This window comes from Zonotrichia albicollis, chromosome 4 (assembly GCF_047830755.1).
Source record: "Zonotrichia albicollis isolate bZonAlb1 chromosome 4, bZonAlb1.hap1, whole genome shotgun sequence".
Lineage (NCBI taxonomy): Eukaryota > Metazoa > Chordata > Aves > Passeriformes > Passerellidae > Zonotrichia > Zonotrichia albicollis.
Window position 1 is genome coordinate 73,124,006 of NC_133822.1, and position 22,711 is coordinate 73,146,716.

The window sequence follows — 22,711 nt, forward strand, 5'->3', positions numbered from 1 at the left end:
GCCCCATGGCATGTGCCCAAGATGGGGCTGGTGACTTCACTGGGTTCAGTGGTAATGTTGAACTGAAGAGACACGTGATGGAGCCCCAGGGGCTGTTCTGTAGGTGGTCTGCACCCCAAATTCACATGCAGCCTTGGTATCTTTAAGAAAGATCATGAAAGAGAATATTAAGCTGTATCCAGCTCTCTCCAGTCCTCTGTGCTGCTGCCAGCTCTTGCTTTAGGGCAACTCCATGGAGCAGCAACAGGAAGAAACTGAAGCATAGTGGTTGAGTACTTGTCAGTATTTGCTGTCACCAGTAATTATTATTAGCAAATCCAGCTTGGCACGCTGGATGTTAAACAAGAGCCAGCAGTGGAGCTGGAGCTCTCTGAGATATTTTTCTTCCAGAGCTGGGATGATGGCATTAGGGTATTTTTCTTCCAGAGCTGGCAATTCCTGTCCTGTTAGCTGGGAACCAGCAGGTTCTCCATCCTCATTCATTGCAGTGCAGAGAAAAATCAGCTGCCTCCATTCATCTGTGGAATGCTTCAGTGCTGTCTGCTGATGGTGTCAGAAAGGATTTCTAGGATTTTACCAGTGGGTTTGGAAGTGTTTGAAAAATTCCGGGTAAAGCAAGGAGTTGTTATTGTACAGTGTCCTTGGCTTTGGGTGACACTTTAGTCCTGCTCGGCTGTACCACTCTGCCAAAGTCTTGTCTTTCTGGAGTAGAAAACCCTCAGCTTTAAGGCAAATAAAACATATTTTTAATGAAGGATAAAGCATTCTGGGATATTGTAAAGAGATTTATGATCTCTCTTGGCACATTGTCTTTTAGTGCATAGCGAGGGTCCTGTAGCCACAATTGCCTGCCTTGCTGTAGAGAGTTACAGAAAAAGAGGAACAGAAGGGTTAAAGCTGAGAAGAGGCAGCAGGAGGGATGTGGGGGCTCCCTGGGGGGAAGGGGAGAGGAAGTGAGATCTGCTGTGGCTGGGACTTTGCCTTTTATGTTTTGCTGGTAGCAAGGCTGTGATCTGTGGAAGGTCCACTGAAAATACTGCTTCTTTTTTTCTTTTCATTTTTTGTCTGTTTACCATATTCCCAAGATCTGTAAAAAGGGAAAAGAATCATGTTATTTGCCTTCTGTGTAAGCCTGTGATCCATGTGGTGCCAGCCCTGGCCCCACATTTTGGTGGCTGCTGTGCTGCTGACACTGCCATCCACCTGCACCAGCCCTCCCTGGGAGTGAGGGCTGGGATCTCCCAGGCTGACCATGAAAGGTTTTCTTTTCATCTTCTTTCCAGCAGGGGATTGTACCTTTGATCTGGGGCTTCCCATCTGGACTGGGAGCTCCCACCTGAGGTGCAGCAACCAAGTCCTCTCCATCCTTCCAGCTGTGCTCCCTGAAGCCATCCTCCTTCATGGCCCATCACCCCAGCCTCTTGCTCCTGGTCCTCCTTCCCCCTGCCAGGCCTCTGCACCCACTTCACCTTTTCAGCTCCTTCTTGAAGGCTGCTGGGTAACAGAGAACCCTGGTGGGGCTTTGTCTGTAACTGCAGGGAAGGTGCAGGTACTGCAGGAGGGCCCACAGAGATGATGCTCTGGGATTTACAGGGAATCTTATTTTTAGGTAGATGGCTTCCCCCTGTCTGTTGAACAGAAGGATGTCTGGAACTAGCACTCTTTTTTTCTTTTTTTCTTTTTTTTTGGTCTTCTGTCCCCTCCCAGTTCCTTTGCAGAAACCTGAAGTTCAACAGTGCAGATCATGCAAAATTATTACTCTCCTTATTACTCTCTTTGGTTAATGAAGGATTTAACAAAACCAGTTCTTTCTTTTCTCTTACATTCTGCCTGCTCAACCTTCTCTTATAAAAGGCAAAAGCAAACTTGTTAGTTGGATACTTTAGTAGAGAAACCTGAGTAAAAACCCAGTTTATTTATTCAGCTCTGAATGAAAAACTCATGATGTTGTCCATAACCTTCTACACTGCAGAGTAATGATCTAATCTAGGGTATTATGTGTGTATATATATGTTACATATGCGAAGCCTTGAAGTGCAGTTGCACAAAATAAAGGCACTGAAGTAAAACTGTGAGCCCAGAAGATGGAAAGTTGTGCTAAGAACTCACCACAGAGTTCTTGCCAATACATTTACTGATGCAAAGCCTGCTGATTCAGTTCAGTCTGAAATGAATGAAGTGAATGTGTATCACCTTTCCTGCACTGTGCACTGGGTTTGATTTGCTCTGGGTTTGTGTTTCCTAGGGCGGAGGACTCTCAGGAGAAGCAGGAAAGCAGATGACTGAATCTTTCAAGGTATGTGTCAATGGCCTTCAGAAAAAGGGGTTTTGCCTTGGATCCCAAAGCTGCAGAGCTGAGGATCACAGAAGGGCTCCAAAGCTCTGCAGCTTGGGAACATTATCAGCACTCCATAACAGACAGGGCTGGGACAGTCAGGAATGCTGAGCAGCTGCCAGGAGCTGATGTGAAATTGCATCCCTCTCTTTTTATTTTAGTCTTATGCCTAGAATGAGCGCAGTGAAGATGCCATTCTTTGCCTCTGCCTCCTTCCTGGATGCAGTGCTAGTAACTAAGAGCTCATTTTAAAACTGTATGGGTACAGATGTCAGCTTCCAGTTTTCTGTTGGAAGTGCAGAGCCTGTCAGCATGTGCTCCTTTGAATTCTGCATCTGTCCTAATTTCCTTTTTCCTGCCTTTTCTATGTTTGCCTTTATTCTTTATGTTACACATCTGTAATTCCTTTTCTCTTATTCCCTGATTTACAGTCTTCGAAAAAGCCTTATCTATGTTTTGCAGAAATGCAAAAGCAGTACTCAGAAAAACTCATGATTTTTCAGCAGTTCCGTTCCTGTTATTTCTGACTATTGTCAGCAGTACATGAGATGAAATTTTGATGATGTGCTTTGTAAGTGTTGTGTTCTTCCTGACTTTTTTGGGCACTGCCACAGCTGTGCAGTCTTCAGAGCTATGCTTAAGTAATTATTTCCCCTTCAGTTGTCAGGCTCTAAACAGCTATGCAAAATTAATGCTGCAATAAATATTTGATAATATTTATATTATCAAATATAATATTTTTATTTGATATGATAATATTTATATTATATATGATATATAAGTATATATTATTATGTATTATATAATATATCATTTTATATTTATTATATATAATTAATATATTATATGTAATTTGATAGCATTTATATTATCATATATTAATAGAGTAGAATAGTCTAAAATAAAACTATATTATAAAATAAAAATATAAAATATTATATATATGATATAATAAGACAATTTAATTTATTTATTTATTTATTAAAAATAGCTTTGGTAAGGTTTATTCTGATGTTAATCTCATTGAAAACAGCAAGGAATTCTTGATAGTCCATGACTGCAGAATTTCACTGTGTAGCAGCATGCCATTTAATTTGTATTTCCTCATTCTCAGCCCTTCCCAGTTCTCTTCCTCATTTCTTCGTGTTGTGTCTCTCTGGCACTTCTGCCCAAGGAGGAAAATTCAGAATGACTTTTCAGCTTGAAGGTCTGCTTTAAAAAATGCTGACAAAGTCAGGCATGCAGCCAGTTTTGAAACCACGAGAATTCCCAAGTCTGGAGTGCTGGGGTTGTTTTGTGCATTCACCTTCAACAAACAGATAGATCTCAGTAGATTCATTCAGCAGAGTGTGCTGGGCTATTTGCAAACAAGAATTGCTGTACAGGAGGAGACCCTTGTGTAGCCAAACTGACCCAAACTTTCACTCATTGAGGCAGTGTGAGGAAGGACAACAATCTCTTGTGTTTGGCTCACAGGTGAACTTGGCATGAACTAAAGCAGGCTTAAGGCAGATTGAATTATACCAGCAGTCAAGCAGGTGCCTTACCAAAGCTCCAAATACCAAGTGGCACAAAGCTGGATTTAGTCCAGCTTCCTTTGCACTGATTCTTGTGTGAATGGCAAATGGTAGTGGAGATGGTGGGTGAGGGGAAAAACACATTTAACAGGTGGGACAGATGGTTATAAAGGGAGTAATGCTAGGAGAAAGCAGCTGGCTCAGGCTGAAGTCTAATTTGTGGGACTTGTTTCCTGCTTTATGGCTCTGTTTCTGAAGGTGAGCTGAGACTTTCTAGAAATCTGGAGGTTTCTAGAAAATACTGTACTGTGGGAAGTGTGGGTATGAAAGTTAAGGTGAGAAGATAGGTCCTGGTTGTAGTATCATGCATTACAATAATTATTTTTCAGCCTCTTAAACTTCTTGGTAAAATTAAGAAGGAAAAACTTCATAAATTAGGAAAAAAAAACAAGCAACATAAAATGAAAATAAAATAGCCTGGATTCATTCTAGGGATCTTCTCAAACATTTTTGTGGCAGACAGTTATGGGGTTACAATTTCAGAAACTATAGCTAATAATATTTCAAAGGCATCAAGCTGACCCATGGGGCTGAGCAAAGCTGCAGTTTTGTGCCAGTGACCTAAGCAATCCAAGATTGTGGGAGTGCAGAAAGCAGGGTATGGTTTTGGTTAAAGCTTACATAAAACATATTGTTTCCAGCGTTTGAATGCCAGATCAGCCCTCTGAAGACATTTCTGTTCAGAATGCCGTGCTGAGCTTTTTAGGTGGGGTGAGCTGCTTCGAGTTTTGCTGCGGTTTCTGCCTGGCTTTGAAAGGTGGAGTTAGAAAGTCCCTGTACACTGTGGGGAATGTTACCACAATTTCTGGCAGGCACTGAGCCCCTCTAACTGCTGTCTTTTCTCTGTTCTCGTGCTTCTTTAAAAGCAGCAGGTCAGAATTGGCGTTTCCTCCATCCTGACTGCCCCTTAATTAATTAAGCTACCTTAATTTGACTCAGTTCTGCAGTTAAAAGTCTCATCCTGGCAGGTCTGTAGTTACATTTAATGTATGGCATTTAGGGTTGCCTTGGGAGCAGTGATGGTGGAACAGCTAAGAAAAATTGAAGGAAACAGTGATTATGCTGAGAGTGTCAGATCTCCAGAATTTACCTACCAAGCTCCTTCCATGTGACTGAAATTTTCTTCCCTCCCTGTTGTATGCACCTATAAATATTTATATAAGTGCGTACAACAGCCTTGACTGTAGTATGCACTTATAAATATATAAATAATTATCTAAATAATTTTGTTCATTTAATAGCAGATGGTGATTTGTGGCCACACCTAAGTTGTAGTTTTTGTCTCTAGCCAGCACTGGATCTCTGTGAGGGGATATCACACCAGTAATGCAGAGTACAGTCATCCTTTGTGCCACTGAGTGGTTTTGTGGGAAGTTGGATCAAGAAATGCACATATCTGGTTTTGTTCTTATACTTGCATCCAGTAATACCACAAAACAGCACACAATTATGTCTAAGGCACTTAATTTTTATGACTAAAAATCTGGTAGTTCCTTTAATGCATTCATTCTGCTCATTGTGCTGTCACAAGACAGAATGAATGTTGTTTGGAGAACGTAGCAGTCTGTTTCCATATGTAACTCTGATTTGGTTTCTTTTAATGTGTGAATTCTGACTTGGAATTCCTAGCACTTGATGTTAAGAAACTAAAGGCATCTGTGATGCCTTTTATTTCTTTCATATCCTGAAAGATGACTTAACGTAGCCTTTTGTCTGGGAATTTGTCTTTGTTTTCCCTTTGAGACTGATACATGGAGCACTTCAAAAAGGTTTTACCTACTCCTGTAATGCTTCTCTGACTTCCAGTGATCTGAAGCTCTGGAAAAATTGGCATTGTAATGGTGCAAAGTTCAATACTTCTGTTTTACTTTTTAACAGCCTGTTTAGTGAGCCAAAGTGGTGCAGACTTTCTAGGGAATTTCTAGGGAATACTGGCTGGTTTGCCACATTGGAGCAGAATGATGGAGTGGCTGTAGCCTACAAGTGGGCCTGGATTGAGTTGCTCATGTCAAGGCTTGTGGTGGCAGAAGGAGAAATGTTTAACTCTTCAACTCCTCTGCTATATCAGTGGTATGTCCAGGAGGAATGATGATGAGGACTCCATCTTATCAGAAGGCTAATTAATTACTTTTTTGTACTGTATTATTCTGTACTATATTACATTACATGTAAACTGAATCTGCCAAGCACTCCACTGCACTCATCTTGTGACTGTTCTGACAGTCCTGATGCACACATCTGGATCCAATTGGTCAGTGAATCAAAACACACCAGAATCCAGTTACCAATTCCCTTCAGGTAAACAATCTTCCACAGTGCATTCCACTTGTGAGCAAACACAGGCACAACAAATGAGACAAGAATTGTTTTTCCTTTCTCTGAGGTTCAGGGAATGTGAATCCCAGAATTTCCTTGGGAAGTTGTGCCTTGCTTTTGTCTGTGAAGAGAAATGTGGCCACAGTGCAGATACACCTGCACAGCTTCCAGCCCAGGCTGTCTCACCTCCAGCCAGGTGAGGTGCTGGATATGCTGAGTTTTCCATAGGGATGTATGCCTTATTTGTTTCTTGCATTGCTCTAACATTTTTAAGCTGTGAATTAGGTGGTGCTGTGCTAAGTATTGTACAAATCTGAATATAAAGATTATTTCTACTCTACATACATAAAGCCCCCCCAGAAACTCCAACCAAAAAATCTCTGACAATTTTCCCACAGAATCTAAAGCTCCAGTGTATGTTACACGAGAAGAAACTGAAATTCTTTTTCCAGTGCAGGTTCAAATTTCCATTTGTGGTTCAAATTGAGAGACTGCCAGTGACAGTTTTACATTACTGTGAGCCATAATCATTTTTATACTAAGTGAGCCTGTGATTTGTGGTAAATACAGTGGGATATAGGATTCCTCATTCTGGGAATTGGGAGAGAGAACCATCCATTTTGAGAAAATATATGGTTTTAAGCTTTAATTTAGGAAACTATATGGTATGTGAAAAGTTTGCTGGCAGTGATAAACAACAAACAGTTCTCTGATCCTAGGGGTTTTTTAAATGAATGATGAAAATTATTTTTTTCTCTAACGTTCTTGTTTCCCATCAAATGCAAAGATCCAAGTGTATAAAATACTGAGTAGTCCAATTTTTGAAACATCATCTTAAAGTCTAAACTAAATGACTTTATCACATTTGCACAGGAGTGTGACAGGGTTAAATTTCCACTTCTGGAAGAGTTTAGGAAGTACTGAGCAGTTTTCCTCTCTTTTCACTTCATAGGAGCAGTAGGTAAAGTTACTGATGTGCTCAGAGCATATGGATCAAGGACCACTCAAGGATTTTTGGAATGAGGAAATACACAGGCATAGTTACCATATTACCCACAAGGCTAATAAATATAAAGCAATTTACATGATTTATATATTTTCAAATATATATTATTTCCTCCACAGCTTGTCCTCAATTTGTCACTTTCTACTGACATCAGTAAATTATTTACCTGCCAAAGCACATGTGAACTCAGTGAGGCTTTTTGTCACATTGCAGCTGTTGATTCTTCAGGAGTTGTGAGTGTTAGGGGGGTATTAGAAGAATGCCCTGCATTGCCATTTAAAATTCTCTATTTTAAATTTTATTTGATGGGATAGAGCATTTGCTATATATTAAATTGTATGGGGAAAGATTTGTTATAGTAGTGACATCCTGATGCTGTGAGGAACAGCAGCTCCTTGGAATGTGTGTCTAGAAAATCTGGTGTTACATAAACTGTCTTGAAGCAGTAAAAGAGAGACAGCCCAGTAGATGTGTGTGTGTAACAGGATGCAGTAAGGATATCCAAATGCTTCGGAGGTGGGGCTCTCATCAGCCCTGGAGAGGCCTCTGTGCTTTGCTGAATGCAGAGCTGGGCTGCTCTGCTAAAGAATTCCTGTTCTGCTGTGTCTGATCCCCTGCAGCTGAAGCCCCTCAGATACCATTTGGTAGCTCATCTCTGCATCACCTCTGTGGAAGTACAGAGCTGTAGCCACTGTTAGATCAGGGATGCCCAGCTAGAGACCAGCTCTGTTATTGTCATAAAATATTTAGCTTGTGTGGGCTGGGCACTGCCTTAGAAAAGGTCGTTCTGATTTTATTTTGGTTTCAGCTGAATCTGTTTGCTTTGGGTTATTGTCAGCGGTAACAGAAGTATTTGTTTTTTGTGATGCGTTGCATTAAAAAAAGATTGGTGAGTAATAATGCTGGTAAATTACTATACTTTCATACCACCAGGTTATGCATCCTAGCAGGCATGTGTATGCTGCAGAATTATTTCAGGTGATTTACAATCAAATCCATTCCCTCATCTTTACCTACCAATAGGAAAACTTTATCCAGTTCCAGAATAAAGAGTGCTGAATGGTTTCTGTGATACTCTACATCCACGTGGGCATGGCACAAACTCTTGAGTATTACTATTAATAGGTGCACCAGGCTGACACATATCTGCTGCTCTCATTCCAGTTATTAGGAAAGAATTTGGGATCCCTGGCAGCTCCTTTCACTTTCAGCTCCATGGCAAGTGGTTCTGTGTCTCTCTTCAAGTGGGTAATGTTCTTCAAACAGTTGCAGGCTTTTAGCAAGTAGATTTTCTGAGCTGTAAGAGAGGAACTGATGGGTTATCTGAAGCTGGAGGATTTGCAAATAAAGCTAATTGTCTTCGGGTGGGTAACAGGAGCTTTTAGCCAAGATAAAAGGAAACTGCTAAAAAACCAGCCAAGGGCAGTTTGGCTGAGTTGATTTATAGCACAAGAAAGCGATCCTTTATCATTTTTTTCACTAGGAGCTTAAGATGTGTCTGTAAAATCACTGAAATTGCACTGGAATTTTGGAGATTGTATTTAGCTTGTATCATCTTCTCGATTTGTTTTTCCCAAGGTAAAGAGTTGGTTTTAAAATGCAAGCCTTAGCACCAGTCAGTGATCAAAGAAAATTTATAAACTGACTCCAAAACTTAAAAAATCCATAGTGCCCATACCTGTTTCCAGGATTTCTTAGGTTTTCATGTAATTGTGATTTCTTGTCCCCAGTTTTAATAGTAGATGTTTTCTTTGCTGAGCCATTTGAGTAAAAGCTGCAATTTAGGAAGAGAATTAAGTTGGTTGTTTTTTTCCATAGGATTCTCTTTGCCTTCCTACTTGCTTTTTGGAAGGATATCCTGACTTTCTATGAATTAACAGCTTAAAGAGTTGGAAGAGGTTTATGTTAATCCTGTGTTTAGTCCCTATTTCTAAGAAAATACTGAGTGGAATGAAATGGCAAACTGTGGCATTTTCATTGGCAAATGTGACACCGAATTTCATGGCAATATTTAATTTACCTTCTGTCTGCCCCTGTGAAAGGGAGATGGAATCTGAGCAAGAGTCTGGTGTGGTTAACTGAATGTTTGAAGTGGTTCCCATAACCTCTGTATTATATAGAGACTGTACCATGAAAGCATTTTATATTTCCAAAAGCTTTTGGATGCCTGCATTCCATGAGTCCACTTCCCTGCATGTCTGCAAGCTTATTAAAATCAGGGTAAGAAGATTTAATTGCAGCTGCTCAGGACTTGGTCATACGAGATTATGGTTCTATTCTTGGCTGCTCCACACAACATGTTGGTGACTGGCCAGGCTACTTAGGCAAAACACTTCCAACTTGTCTGTCTGAAATTTAGGTTTGCAGTTCATTTCTTCCTTCGGCATGGCTACTTCTTTCAGAGAAGGTTAGATGCAAAAAAATCTCATTTTTTGTTCCAATTGCTTCATGTGAAGTACAAATGATATTTCCCAAACCAGGAGACAGAAGTGTCTTGAATCTTGGTGCAAAGATGTGTTATTGGTGAAATGTCAGACCTCTCTATTCCAGTCTTGTGTCACAGGCCAGTGTGAGCCCTCAGCTTGTGTTAGACTCAAACCTTCTCCCAGGCAAACTCTTTCTAAAAATGGAGCACTGCGTTTATGCTGCTGTGCAGAAATGCAGTGGTTGTGAGGCAAGGAGCAGCACAGCATCAGCAATTGCATTAACCAAGCTGTCAGACTTGAGAAAAGCAGTTTGTGTTAATGCTGAACCACACAAATGAGGTAACTAGCTATGACTGCCATTAGTGAAGAATGGTCCTAGTTCTGTTTTTATGGAAATATTTGTGTGCAAACATATGAGAGGACTTTCTGCTGTTACAGAATTGCAGTCTGTGTTTCCCTAAATGGAATTGCTGCTTTCTAATCTGAATCCCAGGTGTGTCTGCTCTGCAGATGTGAAGTGCAGTTGTGTGGCCAAATAGAGTTTTTAGCTGACTTGCCCAAAGGCAGCAGAGAGTTTATAGCAGTGTGTTTGTCACCCAAGTATGTTTTTCACACCAGTGCAATGGCTGCATGTAAGCCTGCTCACACTCCCTTCTCACCCCACTCAGCTGATGGGAGCAGCTGTTACCAAAAAATGATTCATGGCACCAAAATACAGCCAGTGGGTCTGGTTTTATTCCAATGTTTAATACACTCATCAGCGTCTTTGTTGTCTGAATTACATAGAGAGAACCATATTTGAAATATTTTAGAGAATTTTTTGATAGGAGAGATATAAAGTGACTGTTTTTTGTAGATCTGAAAATACAGGTAGCTGGAGTAGAGGAGGCTGACCCCTTAAAATAAAGTAGATTTGTTTCTTAAGATATTCTTAAGATATTGCTTAATATCAGGTGGAAGGTTTCCTTAGGATCTGTAGGAACCCCATCCCAGCATCTTTCTTAACCTTAAAATTAAATACATCTTGTGAAATATGTGAGTGGAGAAGAAACTAATCAGTAATGGAGAGAAAACAAACCCCAAACCTAGCAATTGTAAATCCATTTATTTTTCCTCAAGCAGAAGAAAGGGATGAGGTTGTAAAGATTCAGGTTGTTTTTCCTGCCTTACAATCTAGATTCCTACAAAGCTGGAAGAAAGGGTCTTGATTAACTTAAATTGTCTCTGGATCAAATCAGTGGGAAGTTATGCAGGCAGCATTTCAGCAACATGGAAAAACTCTTAAAATTTAGCTAGTGCCATTGAAATTAATGGTATGTTTTTAGGGCAAAAGAAATTTATTTTATGCTTTATCATCTAGCCTGACTGTAGCTTTCCAACATCTTCATTTCCCTTCTGTTGTGTTTTGAGGGCTTTAGAATATATTTACAGCTGTGCTGCTGCCCTGGGTGCCTTTTTCATTCCTTTGGGCAAGAAGTTTATGTCAATTCCATGCACTTGTCTGTTTTCTTGTCAGAACAGGTTTCCTTCCCTACCTACTGCTGCAGATCAAACATTCCTGCAGCAGAGCTGGAGCCTCTGTCAGAGCAGGGGAAAGGTTAAAGGAGGCAGCAGTGGGTTATGCTGCCCTCCATTTCTTGCAGGGTGTAGCAGAATTTCATTCTTTGGTGAGACAGATATATCTGAGAATTATCTGTTGTGAATAGTTTTGGGGAGATGCCTTGCAGAGGATGGACTGGACATGGTCCTTCCAGCCATATTTCCTGCTGTTTCCATGTCTGTCTCCCAGCTGAGTCAGAGCCTTGACTCTGTTTTGCTTTGTCATTTGTTCTGTGGTTTATTACCCAATGTACAGCCAACCTGATGCAATGGTTCCAGCACTCAGTCCAATTACATGTGCTGACGTATCTCAGATGAAGTTTCAAGGAAGCTTTATGTTGAAAGATTTCTGTTATTTTTGATATTTACCCTGGGATTGCAGAAGACTGGTTTTTGTTCTGTTTTGTTTTTCCTTTGGTGATAGTAGTAGTAATAAAAAGAGGGCTTTTTTTCCTCCTCAAATCTTATTATAATATCTTGGCACACATTTCATTCTCAAGCCTCAGGCTCCGTTGTAAATTTAAAATAGTATTGATGGTAAAGGGGTTATAGGATGGCTTATATAAATATTACTTTATTCATTCTCTCCAACTCTCCTCAACTATGCTTTGTTGCCTTTCCCCATCACAATAATTCCTTGTGCTTTTTGTAGTCTGTCTCCTCCTCAGGATTTGTTCCACTGCTGTTCCCAAGTGCAAGGGCAGAACAAGTTCCTTGATTTTGCCTGTGCTTCTGTGTTTGTTGTTGCGTGAGAAGGCCCTGATCTTTCCTAGGATATGCTTACAAATTCAGCATAAGATAAAAAAAATTATTGCAGTTGCTTGTGATCTTGAATTAATCACCCAGACTGGAGGTCAGGGAGGTTACTGTTTTCATCAGAGGAGATTGCAGTCAGTCTCACTTGGGTGCATGTTAATGTTTTGGGGATCTCTGCTGAAACTTGCTGCTGTTTTTAGGTGACCTGTGAGTTATTTTACAGCTGGGGCTGCCAGGTCTGGTTTTACTCAATTAAGTGATAGAAATGCCTGGCCTAGCCCAGTGCTCGGAAAAGTTTGGGTGTGTCAAGTGAGTTAGAGCTGTTCCGGCTTATGGTCTGGGATTTTTAGTGCAGTGCAAATAACTGCAGCCAAGGAACATTTGGGAAGGCATTGCCAAGACTTGCTAGAAAGTGTAGGACAAAATATGCCCTTGCCATGGCTGTCTAGGATTGCAGGTGGGAAATGCAACAAGGAGAGCGGCAGCTCTGGCCAGGGGCTGCTGTCAGCTCCAAATCCACTTAAAGCCATTGCAGAGGTGGGGTGGAACAAGCCTTGAAGTGTCAGCTCAGCCAGGCACCAGGATGTGGTGTCACAGCCTTGATTAGTACTGACATAGACGAGCTCATCACCTTTAATTGGCCCAGCTCGTAATTGAGAAGATCTGTTTTGATCAAATGGTGAATTTTAGTTTCAAGAGATCACAATATATCTTCTTTACTTGGGTCAGGTAAAGCTTTGCCCTGGAAGAAGCTGCACTGGAATGAACAGGCACTTCTCAGCTGAGGGGGTCTCAGAAGGTGTCTCTTGGGGCCAGCAGCCCTGTGTAGGTTTAGTGTTGCCATAAAAGCCCTGAAAATCAGCAGTATGCAGCTGGTTCCCTACCACTCCCTTGTGCCTACCATAGGCAGGGCAATCTGATATTTCCCATTCCTTACCAGGGAGTCCTGGACTGGGATGTTGAAGGGACATCTTCTACATCCCTTTCTGCTGTGACATTGAGATTTTGCAGGCTTGGAACTGTGTCATTTTACTTTAGAAAACAGGTGCCAAATAGCTGCACTCAGACCATGTGCCACATCATCTTCTTTTTTTAGTCTCCCTTATCCTTTTTTTTGGCATTTACCAGTTTTCCTTCCAGGTTAATGGTTTTATTGGGCAACAGCATCAGGAGGTGCTTTGAGAACATGTTGGATAAACAAAGCAAACACAACACAAGCCTGGCTGAAAATTCCTCTTTTTGTTAGCAGTGCAAACAGTGGAGATCTGGATGGGTGCTTATGCCAATCATTAATGCACCCTTAACACGCTGCTTTTAGGGCTTGGGGAAAGTTGGCAAAGGAAGAGAGGAAATTGCTGTTTGTAAAGGTCACAGGTGATAAGGTGATAGCAGGGTAGCACTGTGATAATCATTTAAAGAGGGATGTTAACAGAATAGGCATTGATGCTTGATAATACTGTGGCATTTGTCACCTGGCCTTGCTCTGCTCCCCTTCTGTGGGATATTCTGAGTGTTTGATTTCCCTCCTGGTGCTGCCTGAACAAAGGGTTTGTGAGCCAGGTGAGGTGTGGTGTAGGGTGTCCTACACAGTGACCCAGCAGAGGCTGAGCTAATACTTCATGCAGACCACACTGTGGGAGAGACTTTCCAAGGATGATCCCCAAAACCTCCTCCCAGTGTGTTCTCCTCCATGGAAAAAGAAGGCCAAATGCATTGCAGCACTTGATACTGTCTTGACTGAAAAAGCATTTAGATTCTGAAAGATTGTTGCACACTGTTAATTTGCACTGCTTGGTAAAAAAACAGAGAAAAGGACATAATGGGTGAAGGAATAGAGTCCTTGGAAAGGATATTAAGAAAGTAGTGGCCAAAAAAGTGGATCTCCAGAGAGCTTCACAGGATTATAAGAATGAGAAAATTGCCTTTTTACCTGTTGAGTGATTGTTGCCCTGCTGGTCAGTGCAGTTCAGCTTGTCTCTAAGGTCTCAGCCAGGCTGTTCCTGCTGTTGTTTGAAGGAATTGTTACGGGTCAGGTGCTGTACCTGACTCTGTTGGCTCAGGTGTTGGCACAGTGTCTGAAAGAAAGCTGGCTTGCTCAAATTCTGAAAAAGCAAATGGGATTCTTGGTCAGACTGTGCAGTTCCAGGAAGCTCTGTGGTCTGGGAGCTGTCTGCTTATTTTCTGGATAAGGGTCAGAGTTCTGCCTCTCTGGGCTTTCTGCCTTCGAGGGACTCAAGCTGAAATGCAGTGAGTGAGTTTCTCCACCTGTTCAGCTTGCTGCTCCCTCTACACTTCTTGTGGATTTATGAGAAGAGCCAGCTTAAAATCCTTTCCCATCCTTAATTAAAAGCTATTGTTAACCCTAGCAAATTTAACAAACTGTTTTGAAGTGATGCCTTTCAAGTAGTTGAGCTACCACCACTGAGGAGGCAGCAAAGGGGGAGTCATGAAAGCAGAAATCAGCACACTGATGGGAGTTCTAGGAAAAGAGGCTTCAAATGATAATTAAGGTCCCCAGGCCAGTTTATTGTACCATAATTACCCTAATGAAAGTGACCTGAGGAGCCTGGAGTCCCGGGAAAGCAGTTGATACCACACGGGAAGAGGGAGTTCTTTAGCAGCTGTGATTCTTTGCAGAGATAAACCCAGAGATACAGCTGTGTTCTGCACACTCACTTAAGCCCCACTGACATCCCTGCTCCCCTGTAATTGTTTTCTTGAGCTGTGGATAATTGCAAACACTCCTCCGTGGTTTTTATTCTGATCCACATCTTCTGTGATACCTTTTATTCCTAAAGCTTGATAAGAGGGCTAAGAGGTTGCCAGGTAAAATTAGTTTCAGGACATCATTAGGTGGTGCTTCTCCCATTGGAGCATTCACTGTCAGAAGAATAAAGGGAAGAGTTAAGGAGAGTAATTGTTGTTTCATCAGATTATGTATTAATTCAACCAGACAAATGCACTGTAATATCTAGATAAGCCTTATAATTGGAGATAGTTGAAACAAGCTTTTAGCTATTCATGCACTCCTGCTCTAAGTTAATTTCACATCTAAACCATTAAGCAAAAAAGCCTCAACCAAAACAGCTAATCAATAAGAAACAGGTCTTTGTTCATTAAAGACATCTTGAAAATTAGGTTATGTATGGAGATGGGGGTACACTTCTTCAAAAGCTTGGGACTGATTTTGTCTCTTTTTCAAAATGCATGGAAGGGGTGAGAAGTCCAAGACACTGAGATCTCTTTCAGAAGCACCTTTTTAGATTAAATAATAATTGTGCAAATCACTTGATCAGTATTCTGGACTACCTCTGTTCCAGTCTATTCCATATGCAACCAGCACAGAGGAGCAGGATTTCACCTGGGAGTCTGCAATAAAGGCCAGTGCTTTCTGGGTTATATTAGGAACGAAAATGGAGCTTTGAATATGATTCTTTGAACTCTCCCTGGCTTCTGAGCAGCAGTTTAAATGCCCAGAAGGAAGTACAGGAAGGGAAAGGAGAGGGAGACTCAAGGCTCTGCCTGCTTTGCAGCCCTCTCTGGATGTTCAGCCCCTACCTGTGAATAAAAGGGGAGTGACATGCCAGAGATCTGCATTCCTAATTTCCCTGCTGTTCTTCAGGATGATTCACACCACAGGAGCAATCACAGAGAAAATTAACTCCATCCCAGGCAGAGCCAGTGCAAAACCCTGTGGCAGATGTCTGCAGCTGGTTGTGGCATATAAGAGAGTCTGCACTCCCTGGTGCAGGGAAGGATTTAGCCTTTGCTAATGGGATCTTTCTAGGCTCATAAGTGTTTGAATGAGCAAATTATTGTGGCATAAGTGACTTTCTGACTGCTGGCTCTGATCTCTCACATTGGTTTTATGTATTAAAGGAAAATCAGTGTGACATGTGCTTAGTTGTGATGGTGATTAATTTCTGATGATCAGTTTATGTTCTGAGGAACAGCAATTGGGTGTTAACCTAAGTGTCCAAGAAATTCTGTGTGCTCATTTTCTGGGTTTGTACCTTGTACTACTTCTTTAACTTAATTCTTAAACAGAATTTCAAAATATGCTGCTACTTGACAACAGCACTGTGTATATATTTGTGTGCCCTTTATGAATATTTTGCCAGCTACTTAGAGGTTAGCTGCCTCTAACCATCATGTCATTAAATATCCCTACAGAGATAATATTAATTTCCTACAGAGAAAATATTAAAGCTTGCCCTTGTTCACTGATGCAGAATAATTTTAAATGAGTCTGACTTCATTATTTTGATGCACTTCATTTTTGTCTCTGTGTTCCTTCAGGCTTCTGACTTGATTATCACCCCAGCCACGACGTTCAAGGAGAAGCCAGACCCCACTGGTCTGGTGTTTGGAACTGTGTTCACTGACAATATGCTGACAATCGAATGGTCCTTGGCTTCAGGATGGGAGAAACCCTGTATCAGGCCTCTGGAGAACCTCTCCATACATCCAGCTGCCTCAGCCCTGCACTATGCTGTAGAAGTGAGTAGTACACTGATTTGGAAACCAAATGGTTTTTGTTTTATTAGCTCTGGAAGCCACAGCTTTGTAACACAAGGAGTATTAGTGCCTTTATTTCATTAGTATTGAGTTACAGCTTGCTCTGTTAACTGGTGTTCTTCCAGAGTAATTGCAGTATTTACAGCAGGGTTATGTGAAACACAGAAGCAGCTTGGCCTGGGGATGCCAGCACACCTAAAGTCCTAGCCTGGGGAAGGTGAGTGGTGATAAATTAATTTGGAAAACCATTCTGACAGTGGGTTGGTCCAGTTAGTGTCTCTGATGTGTGTCAGGGCATCTCAGAGTAGCTTTAATCTGGGGGCTGAACATGCACTCTGTACAAGTCACTTGCAGCTGGTTTAAAGGTTGATAGCTTGGATTGCAGGACAGGCTAGGCAGGTGCTTGTTTGAAACTCTGAACCAGTCCCTGGAGCTCAGAGCTGGATCTGATGCACTCACAAGTGTGTTTGAGGAGAACAGATAGCAGGGGACTGTGGGCAGTGGGATGTTAGGCTGGAAACCAGCGTGGTTAAAGTTTCTGTGCTTGGCTGACTGCTCCCCATAGCTGCCTTTGGTGCCTGCAGAGCAGCTTGGGCTGTGCTCACACCTATGGGAGCCCCAGCAGGGCACAGAACCTGAAATGGAAGCCCAGTTCTCCCAACTCTGGGTAGGTGGGAGTGTCTCCACCACGGTGTGTGGAGTTGCTTGTGCTGCTTTTATTATTATTTTTCCTTTTTTCCTTTTAAATTTTTTTTTTTTTGTATTTTAACCACTGGTACAAGGGAGGCTTTCCCTGCTTGTTTTCCCTGAGTTCCTGCCTTCATTTTTATTTTGACTGATTTTTTCCTCATCTAGTCACCAAGCCTCCAGAGGTCCTGTGTAAATTACAGCAGGCCCTGGGCCTGAGGCTGCAGCTTTTGATCTGCCCAGGAAGTCAGAAACCACGCTGGAGTCCCAAATCTGTATTTCACTCTTAGTAGCACATTGCTTTAATGCTTGGCCTCTGGCCTGGTCTGAAATCATTGCTAATATGAATATGCTCTTTTTTTTTTTTTTTCCCATTTTTTTTTTATTCTTTTACCCTTATTGCATCACGTTTCCTCTAGCCAAGAGGACAGAGAGAGGAGAATCTGGTGTCATTGCTGTGGCTCAATGAATACACAGTGGGTATAATGAAAGTGATGAGTTTGGCATTCCCTCCCCTTTCTCCTTGCCCTCCATGATGCAGTGTGCTAATCTGGATCTGCTGAACTCCAGATCCAGCTCCTGTGATGTACAGGTGTCAGATAGTGCTGTTCTCACACCACTGTAGCAACCAACCATCAAGCAACCACAGCAGTTGCTTTCATTAAAGCTGAACATTTCTGGAACACATCTCTGTCTCCCTTTTTTAATGAGTGGAAGGTTTTACTGAGCTCTGGAAGATGAAAAGTATTTATTTTTGGAGAAAAATATTTAACATCTTGAGAAGGCTTTGTGTTTCAGTAATGGTGTGATTCTTACTTCTGTCAAACCATTGATCAACTCTTAGTAGTGACATTCCTCCCTTTTCCCTCTCATTAAAAGTTCTGTGAATGTGTTTGGGAGAAGGGTGGGGGGATAAAAAATGTGTTCTGGGATAAGAAAGTAGCATTCCAGCCATGTGCTATCAGTTTGTGACTGGCCCAGTAAAAACCATATCAAAATATCAGCTAGATATCTGTAATATATGTAATGATATCTGATATATGTAATGCTGTTCTTTATTAAAGACTTTTTTTTTTGTGGCTACAATGTCTACCCTAGGAACAATTTCTTTTTCAAAATTGTGCCAAGCTTTTAATAAGGCTGGCATTGCCATAGGACTAAGACAGGTTTGGAAGGCAAAAAGTTCTGGGTTCTAATTTTGGTTCTGCTACATAATTGGCACACAGCCTGAGGAAAATTGCTGGGATTCTGCAACCCAGTTCCAACCCAATTAAAATTTGTCATGTGGAAGGACCTAGCTCTGCCATGGAACTGCACACAAGTTTTCTAAAGATTGCATTTCAGAGATCCTTATGGAAAAGCATAGAATTTGATAACAGTGAAACCTGAAATACTCTCTTAAAATTACTTGGTCACAAATATATGATTATTTTTTCCAAATAAAAAAGCTGCCTGTCAAGACTTCCAACCACAAGGGATGCAGTTCCAGCCACTTTTTGTGGAACAGTCAGAGAAGGAGAAGCCTGAGGAGACTGACAGCAGTGATGCACTTAAATTCATAGAAATTACACTGAAATTTAATGTACAAAGAAATGCTTTGGAAGATAAAATTCTGAGAATGTGACCTCTTGTTTATAAGCATAAGTGAGCCTTTAATACTTAATCCAAATAAGAACTGTGTATACATATATATTAATGTGAGCTTATATAGTACATGTGTTTTCTGTCTATAAGTATAACCAGAAATTACCAGTCTGTAGCTGAAAATAACTGGATGTTTGATGAGTGTGTTTTTTGGTGTGGTTAGGAGATGCTGGGAGAGCATTGATAGGATAAGGGTTTCTGATTGTCAACACCAGTTGTCTGGATCCTGCAGTGTCATGGGATAACTATGTTTAAATTTCCTGTAAAGTATCTAGAGAAAATATTTCCATGTATTTTATCTTCAGAGTAAGGCTGCATCTCTCATGCAGGCTAAGCTAAATCCCATTCCACACCATAGGGGCATAAGGGGGAAATAAGTGACCAGCTCCTGCTACAACTACAGCAAGAACCTTAAAATAATTCTCTCCATTACCTTATTCTATACTTCCTAACAAAGATGTGTTTTGGCCAGAGCTCTAAAAATAATTAACATATATATAAAACAAAATTCTATAGATGCCTTATGTAAGCAAAAATGCTGCTTTGACTCAGGTATTGGTCAGGATGTGAGGGAATCGTTAAGTCAAACACATGCTACAAATTTTAATTGCTGTAACCAAATTATGAAAAAAAAAAGGTTATAATGAGGAATTATTTTCAGTTTTTAAATATTAATATTATTGAAGTTGATATTACAAAGATGACTTGCCTGTACTTCAGATAAATCTGTCTCCCTGGACTGTACTGCCAGAACTCACTAGTTAGCATTTTGGTGTTGGGGTGCTGTGAGCAGGAGGGTGAAGCTTTTCTTTGCCCAGCTGGCCTGGATGCCCAGGGGTGAGCTGTGTGAGTCACTGTGTGCTTTCTCCCCTCCCTGGCTCGTAGCTGTTCGAAGGGATGAAGGCGTACCGAGGAGTGGATGGCAAAATCCGCCTGTTCCGGCCCACCCTCAACATGGACAGGATGGCACGGTCAGCGCTGAGGACAACCCTGCCAGTACGTACCAGGGCAGCTCCTGCTCCTTCACAGCCTCCTCAGGGCAGGCTCTCACTGTCACACTGCACATCTCCACAGCTTTTCACTAGTAGCGTTTATCAAACACTCGTTAGTCTGATAGCGCAGTCAGACTTTGTTAACAGATCTTACTTATTGAAGGAAACCCTTTAAGTGATTGTTTTAAAATCAGAACAGTGGGTGTTTTGCTTTCATTGTCGCCTCCCTGCTGCCTCAGAGTGTTTCTGAGGTATTACTGTATTTGCAGGGTGCCCCGTGGCAGGAAGGAATGATGGATCTGACTCCATGTTTGCAGAAGGCTAATTTATTATTTTATGATACTATATTATATTAAAGAATACTATACTATACTAAAGAATACAGAAAGGATACTTACAGAAGGTTAAAAAGAGAATAATGAAAACTCGTGACTCCTTCCAGAGCCTCAACACAGCTTGGCACAGATTGGCCAACAAGTCAAAATAATTGACAGCAGAAACCAATGAAACAATCTCCAAACACATTCCAAAGCAGCAAAACACAGGAGAAGCAATCATATAATTATTGTTTTCGTTTTTCTCTGAGGCTTTTCAGCTTCCCAGGAGAGAAATCCTGGGTAAAGGGATTTTTCCAGAAGATATGACAGTGACAAGGGATGGGTGCTGTTCTGCAGGTATTTGCATGCAGGCAGCTGTCTGATTTGCTCTGGTGCTGATGTTCTCCCTTTTCTTCTTTACACTTCAGTTAAGTTGTTCAGCCTCTTGAGTGCCTTTGGTTTTGGTCATGCCAGTAACTTAACACTGCTTTTAGCAACTGTATCTTGGCCAGTGAACTTCCTCCCAGCCTTGTTAGCTTAATTGCTGTAAGAAGTCGGGAGCTTTGGGAGACTTGCTGGCCCTTGGAGCTGTAAAGCAGAGCACTCTCCCGTAGAAGAGGTGGTGCTGTGTGCCTGCCTGGCTGAGCTGGCTGCACAGGGAGTTCTCCACATGCTTTGGAGGCAAGAAGGGTCAGTGGCTCCTTTTTGCCATCTCAGGAGGACACTGTGGAGCAGAAGAGGTCGCTGAGGATACTGCACAAAAAGGCACAGTAGCTAAAACCATGGGATATTAAATTCTGTAAGGAATAAACCCAAAGAAGATGTGAACCTCTGCAGTGTGTCAGTGTTGCATATCCTGAGGAGGTGTTCCCTGGAGCACGTGGATCTGTGAGGACCACAGAGTGTTCCAGCTTTATTTCTCTGTGTGGTTTTTTCCCTTTCTGTTCTTTTCCAGACCTTTGACCAGAAGGAGCTGTTGGAGTGCATCCGTAAGCTTGTGGAGCTGGAGCAGGAGTGGGTGCCCTACTCAACCGATGCCAGCCTCTACATCCGTCCTACCCTCATTGGAACTGAGGTGTGCAATGTTTTCTTTCCCTTTTTTTTTTTCTTTTTTCTTTATTTAGGTACAAGGCAAAGCCCTCCATCCACACAGGGGAATACTCAGCAGTCAGTAGGTGACAGGATGAAGTTTGAAGGCAGATTGGTTTTGTGGTTTTATTTGGGAGTCCCCAGCACGAATTTAAGGTTGACCACAGTGCCACTCAGTGGGCACACTGGCTCAGAACACAGAAAATAAACGGAGTTTCCCCCCACTACTCACGGTGGGAATGGAGCCATGCTTGTTAATTGGGGTTGTGCTGAAAGGATAGTTGTACCTGACATGGTAATATTAAAACCCTGATAATTCAGAGAGAAGATGATGGATCACAGCTTGCTGTGTACATTTTGTAATTTCAAGTAATTTCTGAACAGAGAAGTTTTTGGAAGATTTTACCCTGTAAATTAAGAAGTCTCAGAAGAAACACTTTCAACAGAGCTAAGGACTAGTCCCTCTGTCAATTATTCTTGAAAACTTACCTTCTAAGGGGCTCTTTAGCAAATAGCTGTTAATCTGTCCTCTCTGAGTTTCATGTGTGAGTCCGTTCTGTAGCATTGATAAAGAAACAGAGTTTATTTTATTAAATCCTTCAGGGTTCTTTTTTTCAGCAGTAGCAAGAGAGAAATACACAATGGTAGAGCATAGGACAAGGAAGCTAAAGAATGTAGGTTCCAAACTATATAAACTAAACTACTACAATATCCCTATCTCTAAGTAGTTTCCATAAGTGAGCATTTTACATTTCACACAGGTTCTAGGACTCCATTAATTTAATACTTCTAAACTAGTTGCAGATTTTCTGATTAAGGAATCTCCACTCAGTGACTATAAGGTACTGAATGATATTAAAACTGGGGTGTTTATCCCAGTTTTCTTTTTGGAAATTCTTTTGCTCTGAGCTTTGTTTCAGGACAGCCAACCCTTGTGGCCTTTCCATTAACCCAGGTTGCATGTCCTGCTAGGCTTTTTATCAATCAATCAATCAGAAACCCAGGCACCACAATCTTTTGAGTGATCACATCAGCAAAAATACCAAGATCTCAGTTAACCCTGTGAGAAGTCTTTCTGAAGCAGCAGGGCAGACAGAAACCAAAGGAGCCCTTTCAGCACCTGGAGAACTTTGGCCAGCACCAGAACTTCTTAGCTGCACCTTTATTGATCATGATGATGAATTGTAGTGTGAGAACCAATCTCTCAGAGAGGAGGGGCAGAAACAACTCTGACATTTTTGGTTATTTCCTGGGCTGTTGTGTGAGCTGTTTTTAGTGGGCAAATAATTTTAGCTGTCAGTCAGGCATTCAGAGAGCCATCACTCAGCTCTGGCAGTGCCAGCTGGCACTGGACAGTTCCTCTCAGTAATGCAGCTGACAGTGGTTTCTCCACTGCTGTTACTGCTGTTGTTGCCACTCCTTCCCCCAGAAGGCTTTGTGAGCTTCTGG

General features: G+C 41.6%; 1 protein-coding gene across 3 annotated transcripts in view; it reads left to right on the plus strand.

The window, feature by feature from the left end:
- The window catches only part of BCAT1 (branched chain amino acid transaminase 1), a 55,309-nt gene that overhangs the window by 14,256 nt on the left and 18,342 nt on the right, over positions 1 to 22,711 (plus strand). For 2 of the 3 annotated variants that reach the window (XM_074540111.1, XM_026796863.2), the window contains 5 exons: positions 2,246 to 2,296; positions 16,315 to 16,515; positions 17,640 to 17,696; positions 19,750 to 19,860; positions 21,129 to 21,248. In XM_074540111.1, coding sequence (XP_074396212.1) covers positions 2,246 to 2,296; positions 16,315 to 16,515; positions 17,640 to 17,696; positions 19,750 to 19,860; positions 21,129 to 21,248 — 540 coding nt within the window. The remainder of the gene's footprint in view (positions 1 to 2,245; positions 2,297 to 16,314; positions 16,516 to 17,639; positions 17,697 to 19,749; positions 19,861 to 21,128; positions 21,249 to 22,711) is intronic. The other variant, XM_005492874.3, reaches the window with a different exon arrangement.